The 9,678-nt window shown below is 55.0% G+C and overlaps 2 protein-coding genes across 3 annotated transcripts in view; both read left to right on the top strand.

Moving 5' to 3' along the window:
- Positions 1–5,105, top strand: part of FBL (fibrillarin) — a 10,880-nt gene extending 5,775 nt beyond the window's left edge. The window contains exons 4-9 of the mRNA XM_002923707.4: positions 68–162; positions 1,186–1,356; positions 2,433–2,565; positions 3,609–3,721; positions 4,720–4,865; positions 4,975–5,105. Coding sequence (XP_002923753.1) covers positions 68–162; positions 1,186–1,356; positions 2,433–2,565; positions 3,609–3,721; positions 4,720–4,865; positions 4,975–4,999 — 683 coding nt within the window. The 3' untranslated portion in view covers positions 5,000–5,105. The remainder of the gene's footprint in view (positions 1–67; positions 163–1,185; positions 1,357–2,432; positions 2,566–3,608; positions 3,722–4,719; positions 4,866–4,974) is intronic.
- A 344-nt stretch (positions 5,106–5,449) lies between these two features.
- On the top strand, positions 5,450–9,626 carry DYRK1B (dual specificity tyrosine phosphorylation regulated kinase 1B). Of its 2 annotated transcripts, none has more exons than XM_034638024.1 (5): positions 5,450–5,623; positions 7,661–7,824; positions 8,824–8,943; positions 9,046–9,234; positions 9,379–9,626. In XM_034638024.1, exons 2-5 carry the CDS (start codon positions 7,762–7,764, stop codon positions 9,604–9,606), a joined length of 600 nt encoding a protein of 199 aa, XP_034493915.1. In that variant the 5' UTR covers positions 5,450–5,623; positions 7,661–7,761; the 3' UTR covers positions 9,607–9,626. The 2 variants fall into 2 exon arrangements, with proteins under 2 accessions (XP_034493915.1, XP_034493914.1); XM_034638023.1 differs by lacking the exon at positions 5,450–5,623 and adding an exon at positions 5,641–6,391.
- Positions 9,627–9,678: the final 52 nt, after the last annotated feature.

Genomic DNA, 9,678 nt, shown 5'->3' on the forward strand with positions numbered 1-9,678 from the left:
GGGGGCTGCTGGGGGTGGGTTGGGGTGCGGCCCAGAGTCTTCACCCAGTGCTGGTCTCCTCGCTTAGGTGTCTTCATTTGCCGAGGAAAGGAAGATGCGCTTGTCACCAAGAATCTGGTCCCTGGAGAATCTGTTTATGGAGAGAAGAGAGTCTCGATAGCGGTGAGACCAGGGCCCCAGCTGGCAGGGTAGCCAGCAGTCTGGTCTCCCTGCCCCCCCACGTGTCCTACACATGCCAGCCGGGGGGTCATCTTAATACATAAGTCAGATCCCCCATTCCCTTCAGGTTCAAGTCCCAGGTCCTGACTGTGGCCCAGAAGACCTTGCAGATTCCAGCTCCTCCTCCCCACCCCCTGACCTCATGTCTTCCAGCCATACGGGCCTCCTTGCTCCTCCCTCTGCCTTGAATACTGCTCTCCCAGCTGTGTGTGTGGCTGGTTCCCTTCATCGCCAGTGTCTCTGGTCGGATGTCACTTTGTGTTTCTCACTAGGCCACCTTGTACCACCCAATCTGTCAAAAGCAGCCCTCCCTGCCCACGCTGTGCTGTGTTATCCCATGTCATTTTTTCTTTATGGCCAGGCACTCTCCTGCTTAGGGCTTTCTGCTGCCTTTCCTGCCGCCTCGAATGTGCTTCCCCAGATAACTTGCTTGGCCCCCACCTCCTTCTGGGCTCTTCCCTTCCACCCTGTCTCATTTTCCCCTATTCCTCTGCCCACTCCCCCTACGTCATGTCCTCTTCCTGACTTGATCTTCGCCTTAGCAGCTGTCACTGGCTACTGTCCCGTATGTGTTAGTTAGTTCAGTGTATACTTACTCCTTGAGGACAGCGGTCTTGGTCACTGTGCATCCATAGTGCCTGGCATAGGGTCTGGCCCACAGTATGTGTGGCCCAGCGAATGTTTGGTGAATGAATGCATAAGTCTTGCCGTTAATGGATATGATCTTTTATCTCTGTGTTTATTGTCCATCCCTGCCCCTTCTACCTGCGTCAGTAACCTCCATGAGAGGGCAGGCCCTGCATCTGTCACAGTCACTGATGTGTACCTGCATTCATTCTTGAACAATGAACGAGCACCCAGGGCCCTAGGGCTAAGGGCAGTGGAGTCTAGCAGAAAAGCCTGGCACTAAAAAAAAAGAAAAGAAAAGCCTGGCACCGACTTCCATCCCCATCTCTCTTGGCCCAGGAGGGAGATGACAAAATCGAGTACCGTGCCTGGAACCCCTTCCGCTCCAAGCTGGCAGCAGCAATCCTGGGCGGCGTGGACCAGATCCATATCAAGCCAGGGGCCAAGGTGCTGTACCTTGGGGCTGCATCAGGCACCACTGTCTCCCACGTCTCCGACATCGTAGGCCCGGTGAGTGGATGGAGGGGGTAGGGAGGGGCGAGTAAAGGTGGTGAGGTGGGAGGGAGAGGCTGCTTCTGCCAGCCTGGAGTCAGTGGCCCTGGCTGCTTCGCTGCACCATGTGGCTGGGGGCTAGGCCCTTCTGTCAGAGTGGCTGTGCTGCAGGGAGCCCCTGCACACACCTGGTCTCCAGAGCCTCATTTAGTCTCACTCCTGCATTCTTGGTCTGGAGGGAAGGGACATGGGTGTTGGGGTAAGTGCAGTTAGAGGGGCCCAAGGTGGAGACTGTTGGATTTGGTTGCCTTCCTTAAAAATGTATGCCCCCAAATCTAGTCTTCTGGTTTCTCTTAAAAGAACAGATGTCAGGGGCGCCTGGGTGGCTCAGTCGTTAAGCGTCTGCCTTCGGCTCAGGGCGTGATCCCGGCGTTCTGGGATCGAGCCCCACATCAGGCTCCTCTGCTGGAAGCCTGCTTCTTCCTCTCCCACTCCCCCTGCTTGTGTTCCCTCTCTCGCTGGCTGTCTCTGTCTGTCAAATAAATAAATAAAATCTTAAAAAAAAGGACAGATGTCAGTTTCTGAGCCTGCATTTCTGTGTTACTACTCAGGCTCCCTGGTTAGAAGGCCCCCGCACATGTCACTTCAGGACCCCTAGCTCCTCCGCATGACTGTAGGCTGTGTGATTTAGTGGTTAAAAACCCCAGGCTCTGATGTGGGCATCTTACAGTGAGGTGGCTTTCGGCAAGTTACTTAAACTCTCTCAGCCTCAGTTTACCCCTCTCGAAAATCAGGTTGCTGTGAAGATTAAACGAGTGAATTCCTATAAAATAGAGCAGTGCCTGGCCCATTGTAAGTATTCTTAGCTGTTAGGACTTCTCTGTGCCCTGGCTTCCTCGTCAGAAGCCCATACTGGGGGCCTGGCCTCTCAGATCAAGTAAAGCGGGACTGCATAACCCCTGGCAGCAGTGGTTGTCACACGGTAGGGTTTCGATTCCGGGATTTGAAGAGATGCCACATGCAGTGTTCAGGCCCAAAGTAGGTGTTCCATCTCAGAACTGGTATCAGTGTTTTTATTATTTGGTTTATTTTAGGACGGTCTAGTCTATGCAGTTGAGTTCTCCCATCGCTCCGGCCGTGACCTCATTAACTTGGCCAAGAAGAGGACCAACATTATTCCTGTTATTGAAGACGCTCGGCACCCACACAAATACCGCATGCTCATCGGTGAGGGGTCTGGGCGTTGGCTCCGGTTGTATGGGCCTGGCCACTCCGGGTTTCCTGGAAGAGGTGGCTGGAGCCCTGATTGGAATGGAGTCAGAGTGGATGAGCAGAGGCCCCCTGAGTCTGTAGGAATGAAGGGGGTGAGGGGAGCCGGGTGAAGTTGTGGAGCTTGGATGGCTGGCACCCCTGGAAGGCTGACCTCCTTTCCTTTACTCTCTCCTGCCCCTCTCCCTGGGCACCTCCATACCTCCTGCCTCCCTCTAAAACAGGGTACTTTTTATGCTGCCCCTGGCTTATGTACAATAGCCCCCTTCGGAGGTCCTCCTCCTCATCTGGGGTGATCATAACCCAGAAGGGACAAACTGAATGTGGTCTGGCCCAGTGGGCCCCATTGTGAATACTGTGTTTTAAAAAGAAAGTTTGGAAGTATAATATAAAACTGGCATTCCTTATAACCTACTCTCAGAGGTAACTAACACAAGCAATTTCATGTCTGCTTTTCTCAATTTTAAAAAAGTCCGTTTTCATTATACCATGTTTTTGTTTTGTTTTATTTAATCATACTGGCTTAAAAATAATACTTTGCATTCGTGGGTTTTGAGTTGGTTTTTTCCCCCCATGCCTTCATACCATACCCTTTGTCCTGCAACTTGTTTTCCTTTGACAATCCCACAGACGCTCTTGCCTGTATAAGTGCTCACCTTTACTTGCCTTTTTGATGACGTGTCTGTCTCCCCCCCAGACCCGGGAGCGTCTCGAGGGCAGGGTCCGGGTCTGACTCGTCTCTGTGTCCCCCACACCCGGCCCAGGGCTGGCCACAGAGTAGGTGGCAATCATGGTTTACAAGAGCAATGAATGGATGGTGTGATTGGGTTTTGGCCCCCCTTCCTGGGGACACTCTGGAGGGGTGGGGATCAGTGGGGGGAAGGGAGACTGGAAGCAGGGAAGACTGCCAGAAACCTGCTGGTGATGGGGCGCAGGCCTCATGGGAGGAGCTGGGAAGATAGGGTGGACTCAGCTTGTAACTGCCACTTCTTTCTCCCTAGCGATGGTGGATGTGATCTTTGCTGATGTGGCTCAGCCAGACCAGACCCGGATCGTAGCCCTGAATGCCCACACTTTCCTTCGCAACGGAGGACACTTTGTGATTTCCATTAAGGTGCGGGGCTCGGAGGAGTCTAAGATGGGGTGGTAATATCCTTTTTGTAACTGCCAAGCAGCTAGTCAAAACAAGGGGCCTCCATTGTCCTAATCCAGGCGATCTATTTCCAGCCTCTATCCCTGCCCCCCCACCCCCAAATAGCACATAATGAAAAATGTCTACAAAACTGAAAGGCTGTGGGTTTAAATAGGCGATAGAATGGTCAGTAATGGTCGAGTGCATGATTGCTAAGTTGAGCATTTGCGTTTGAATTCCAGCTTGCACTGTGACTGAGCAAGTTCCCTAACCTGTGTGCCTGTTTCTTCACTTGTCAAGTAGAAATATTAGTTGTATCTCTTTTAGTGTTGATATAAGGATTAAATTTATCAATATATATGTAGTGTTTAGAATAGAGCCTGGTATAAAAGAAATTTTATGTATTTTTAAAAAAGATTTATTTATTTATTTGAGACAGAGAGAAAGAATGAGTAGGGGGAGTGGGAGAGAGAGAAGCAGGCTCCATACTAAGAAGGGAGCCCAATGCAGGGCTCTATCCCAGGACCTTCAGATCGTGGCCTGAGCCGAAGCCAGCCACTTAACCAACTGAGGCACCCAGGAGCCCCTAAAATAAATTTTAGATGAATGCTAGATGCATTTCAAAAAAACGTTTTATTTTGAAATAAGGATTTTCATCCAGATTGAGCATTATTAGCCTTTTGCTACATTTGTTTTAGTATTCTCAGCATTATTGCTATTGTTAAAGAAAAGGAAGTGGGGGGAGGGTCGGAAACCTGGGTGTAAAATTGAAACACTGGCTTTAAGATAAATAGGTCTCTGTTGAAGTCTTCCTGTTCCAAATCCAAACCAAACTGAAAACTTCTCTAACGAAGTCTTTCCCTACATTTCCAAAACCTGAGTTTCACTGAGTTTCCAATGAAAATACCTGTGGTTTAAAGAGCACAAAAAGGAAAACAGCCCAAAAGCTTGCTGCAAACTTCACATTCTCTCTTCTGCAGGCCAACTGCATTGACTCCACGGCCTCTGCTGAGGCTGTGTTTGCCTCTGAAGTGAAGAAGATGCAGCAGGAGAACATGAAGCCCCAGGAGCAGTTGACCTTAGAGCCGTATGAAAGAGACCACGCCGTGGTGGTGGGTGTGTACAGGTGAGCAGGGGCCGGCCACCCACCCAGAGGGAGCCCTGCCGGTCAGCAGTTGGTAGGAGTACCCTAAATGGCGACAAGCTCTGAATCCCCTCTCTCCTTGCTCTCACAGGCCACCTCCCAAGGTGAAGAACTGAAGCCCCGTGTCATCTGGATTGCCAAGAGATTGTGTTGCTACTGTTCAACGTGTGTTTTTCTATTAAAAGACTCATCCAGGGGCACCTGGGTGGCTCAGTCGCTTAAGCGTGGACCTCTTGATCTCAGCGCAGGTCTTGATCTCAGGGTCGTGAGTTCAAGCCCGGCCTACTAAAAAACAAAAAATCCGTCCATCGCTCCTCTGGGCTGATCGCTCAGCGACCTCCATTCCACGGGGCGCATGCGCCGTTCATCAACTGGCGCGGTGGTGGGGGTGGGCAAGCTCGTCCGGTCATTCGTGCGCATGCTCCTTTCTTGCTGCCTTTTGCGCAGCCGTAACCCGGATTCCGGCGCCTGGGCGGAGTTGATAGCTTACTGTGCATGTCTGCCGGCAAGCTCTTCGGCGCGCAGGCGCGGCGTGGTACCCTGGGTCACGTGGGGGAAGCGAGGGGGGGTGGGGGCGGAGCCCGGGGGGGGTGCCGGTTTGTTGTGGTCGCCATTTTGCTGGTTGCATTACTGGGTAATCGGGGCCCTGGCTCGCCTCGTCCGTCGGGTATCTTCGGCCAGTGGGCAGGTCTGAGCTCGGGCTTCCCGAGCAGCTTGAGTCTCCTTGCCCGCGCCCTCAGGTAACAACGCGGCTACAGGTGGGGCGGCACGAGCTCGCGGGGAGGGGGCAGTACGGACCCGCCCTACCCGCGTTGCTGCCAGACTTAGCACGAGGCCGAGGGAGGAGAGCAGGGGGGCGGCGGGCAGGTGCAGGCAGTGCCTGTCTATTCATAGTCGAATTCTTGGAAGGGGCCGAGCCCGAGGGAGCAGTCTTGGGAGGGCGGCTGGAAGGGGGCAGCGGGGCCCCGCTCCCGCCCTTTGTTTGGGCTCGGCTCCTCCGGCTGCTTCGTCGTCGCCTAGCAACAGCTGTTCTGAACTGCGATTGGCTGAGCTCTTGGCAGCAGCGACCAATGGCATGGTTGTTGCCATGGCAGGTGCGAACTGCCAAGCTCAGTCCGGCCCCGCCCGCCGGGGCTCCGCCGACCGGGGCGGGCCTCCAGGGTGGGGGGCGGGACACCTGGGTCCCCAGGGGCGAGTGGCGGCGCGCGGCGGGGCCGGCGGGGCGAGGGTTAACCCGCCCTTCCCCCGTCCACCTGCTTTCCCCTTCCCCCGCGTGCCCCGGGCTGACCCTCGTTCCCTCCTCTCCCCGCCCCCGGCGGCGGCGGCTGCTGTTGTCACCCACCGGGCCGCCTGTCCCGCTTGCCCTCCCCGCCGCGGGGCTTGCCGGGCCGGGACAGGCGGCCGTCTCCTCTCTGCCGCCACCGCCGCCATGCTGGCCGCTCGCCCACCCCACTGGGGGCCCCACCGCGCCCCAGCCCCCCGTGGGCCCCGCGCCAGCCCTGACCCGGGTAGGGGGTGGGTGCTGAGAGAGACGGTCCTGCTGTGGGAGGGCCCCAGGGAAGAGGTTGTTTCGGGTGAGGGGCGGGGGAGCTCCAAGAGAGAGGAGGGATCGTGGAGTGAGTGGCAAGGTTTGGCATAGGAGAAAGAGATTGACATGGGAGAAGGCCTGTGGGGAGAGGATTTTGGTGTGGCAGGTACTCTGGGAAGGGAGAACTCTGGATTATTTGGGTAATTTCATTCTGGGGGCCTTCTAGGAAAGGGCACAGTTATGGATTGACCCTGATGTAGAGAGGAGTAACCGGAGAAAGGGCCCTGGTAGGAATATTGGATGGCGGGAGGAGGGGAAGATCCAGTGTAGGGGAGAGAAGGGTGAGGGAAGAGACACCTCCTCCTTGCTCCCATCAGGAAAAGTGAGCCTTGACTGGGAGGGGGACCATGGACTAATATGGGGAAGATCCCTGATGTGGCACAGAGAAAGTACCTGCGGGGGGCGGGGAGGGTCCCCTGATAAAGGAGGAAATGGTATAGGGATGAGGTCTTGGCATGATATGGGGAGTGTCCCCTGGGAAGGGGTTGCCCTGATGGATGAGAGTGTCGTAGGGGTAGGACTCTTTTATATAGGAACAACGCTGTATAACAGGATAACCTTGGTGTGGTCCCCAGGACCCTGATGTGGTTTTAGGGGCCTGCAGAGGATTCTGCTATGGGTCCGGAGGGGCCCAGAGCGCTCACATGTGGTTTGGGATCCTAGAGTTCTCCAGATTGAGGGAATCTACTGGGAAGGGTAGATCTTGAAGTGCAGGGACCTTGCTGTGATGAGACAGGAGATCGTGACAATCAGGGAAGACTGCAGGAGAGCAGGATCTTGTGTGAGGGGGTGCTGGGGAGGGCCACAAGCAGAAATGGGAAGCAAAGAATGAACCCTACTCCCTATACTGTCTGTGGTTTCTTTTTCTTCTCTTCCTCCCCCCAATTATTGGTGTCTTTCTGTCCTTTGCTGTCATGGGCTATATCCCTGCCTGGCTTCCAATCATCCCCTTTCATATGTTCCCCTTTGTACCACCTACTTCATTTATTTGGTTATCATTTGTTGAGGGACTCCACTGTGCCACCCCCACCCCCCACCCCTTCTCTCTGTCCTCTTTCTTCATTGCCACCTGTTGTCCTTTTTCTCCTCCCCGTGCCTTGCCTTCTCTCTGATGTCCACCTCTTTCCCGCCTGGCCGCGTCCCACACATCTTGTTCCATGTTGTTCCCCTGCCTCCCGCCTGCTCTCAGGTCTCAGCGGCGGTGGCAGCCGAGGTGCAGGATGCGAGAAGGCGCCCCCCGGCCGGGCTCCCGCTCCAGGCCTCACTCCCCTGCGGCCCTCTGAGCCCGCCATGGCCGTCCCACCAGGCCATGGTCCCTTCTCTGGCTTCCCGGGGCCCCAGGAGCACACGCAGGTATGCGTTCAGCTGGCTCCTCACCTGCCTGGGGCGGGGGGTGCTGGGGATAGAAGGGTCTTGAAGGTGAAAGACCTTGGTTGCCCCAAGCGGTCTCTAGGGGCATGAAGGGCCTATCTGGAGTGGAAGATAATAGAGTTGTTGCTGGGAGAGCCTGGGTTCAAATTCTGAGACGGTGGTTAAATGACTCAGGTTTGCCCTTTAGTTTTCTGTTCTGTAAAACGGAACCAAGAATGATACCTACCTCGCAGGGTTGCCGTGAGGTTAAACAAGTTAATGCAGTGCGTGTAAAATGCTGAGAACAATGCCTGGCACCTAGGAAACACTCAGTAAAGGTTCACGAAGGAAAAAACGTCCAGAGTGAAAGATGGGCGGGTGGGGTGAAAGGGGCTCAAGTTTGAGCCCAAAGGATTTTGGGGCCAGCACCATCTTAGGGTACAGAGTAAAGATATTCAGGGATAGAGACTCTCAAGGCTCTGAACTATAGGGCTTGAAGCAGGATGGAGTAGGAGGTCCAAGGGTGCTGGATCCCAAAAGACTGGTCAAAAATGTACAGAGTTGGGGATGAGGGATGGGAAGACCCCACGGGATGAGGGTAAAGCATGATGGCAGCCCTCAAGATGGGACATCCAGAATGGATGGTCTCAGACAAAGAACTGGGAAGGACAGCCCACATTTCCTATCTCATCCATCCCACAGAGGTTCAGAAAGGAGTGAAGGTGTGGGATGAAAGGTCAGGGGTAAATAGTTGACCATTCATACACTCAGCAAATCTCTGATGACCACCCAGTATGTGCCAGGCCCTGCTCCAGGCACAGCAGATACAGCAAGAACAAGACCGTCTCTGCCCTTGGGGGATTTCTATCCTGGTGGGGTTGTCACACAGTGACCAAGTAAATCTGTGTGTGGTAACGATGACCCAGCCACCCAGAGGGTTCTCCCTCCGGTGGTCCAGGTGAAGGCCTATCCTCAGCACCCACCCCACACCCCGTCCCGCAGGTATTGCCTGATGTGCGGCTGTTGCCACGGAGGCTGCCCCTGGCCTTCCGGGATGCGACCTCAGCCCCACTGCGCAAGCTCTCCGTGGACCTCATCAAGACCTACAAGCACATCAATGAGGTGGGCAGGGGCCCCCCGGGGACCCAGCTGGGGGCTGAGGGGTCCTGGCTGCTGGCACAGGTCACTCAGCCGTCCTTATCTTCTGGCTGCCTGGCTGGGCAGGTATACTATGCGAAGAAGAAGCGGCGGGCCCAGCAGGCGCCACCTCAGGACTCGAGCACCAAGAAGGAGAAGAAGGTCCTGAACCATGGTTACGACGATGACAACCACGATTACATTGTGCGCAGTGGTGAGCGCTGGCTGGAGCGCTACGAGATTGACTCACTCATCGGCAAAGGCTCCTTTGGCCAGGTGTGGGACGCCCCCCTACCCTGACCCCAGGATTGGGGGGCACGGGCACCCACTGATGTTGATCCACAAAAGAATGGTGCCCTGTTCTGTCCCACATCCCCTTCCCCCCAATTCCTCACTTTGTGACATGCCCCACCCCGTCAGGTGGTAAAAGCCTATGATCATCAGACCCAGGAGCTGGTGGCCATCAAGATCATCAAGAACAAAAAGGCCTTCCTGAACCAGGCCCAGATTGAGCTGCGGCTGCTGGAGCTGATGAACCAGCATGACACAGAGATGAAGTACTACATAGGTGAGGCCTGGGGCAGCGGTACACCCGGCAGAGGACAGGGCTGGTGTCTTCACGGCAGGGGCTGGGCTGTAATTCCCTGATATCAGTGATTCTCCTGTGGCCTTCATGACCTTTGCCCTGTTCCCATGATGGTGCTGGTCGGAGTTTATTGG

This window comes from Ailuropoda melanoleuca, chromosome 12, assembly GCF_002007445.2.
Source record: "Ailuropoda melanoleuca isolate Jingjing chromosome 12, ASM200744v2, whole genome shotgun sequence".
NCBI classification, from domain to species: domain Eukaryota; kingdom Metazoa; phylum Chordata; class Mammalia; order Carnivora; family Ursidae; genus Ailuropoda; species Ailuropoda melanoleuca.

Bases quoted from the DNA above. Each gene is read 5' to 3' on its own strand.
- DYRK1B (XM_034638023.1), top strand. From the start codon at position 5,959: ATGGTTGTTGCCATGGCAGGTGCGAACTGCCAAGCTCAGTCCGGCCCC. The intron at 8,944-9,045 runs GTGGGCAGGGGC...CTGGCTGGGCAG, and splicing joins CCTACAAGCACATCAATGAG to GTATACTATGCGAAGAAGAA. The intron at 9,235-9,378 runs GTGTGGGACGCC...CCACCCCGTCAG, and splicing joins GCAAAGGCTCCTTTGGCCAG to GTGGTAAAAGCCTATGATCA.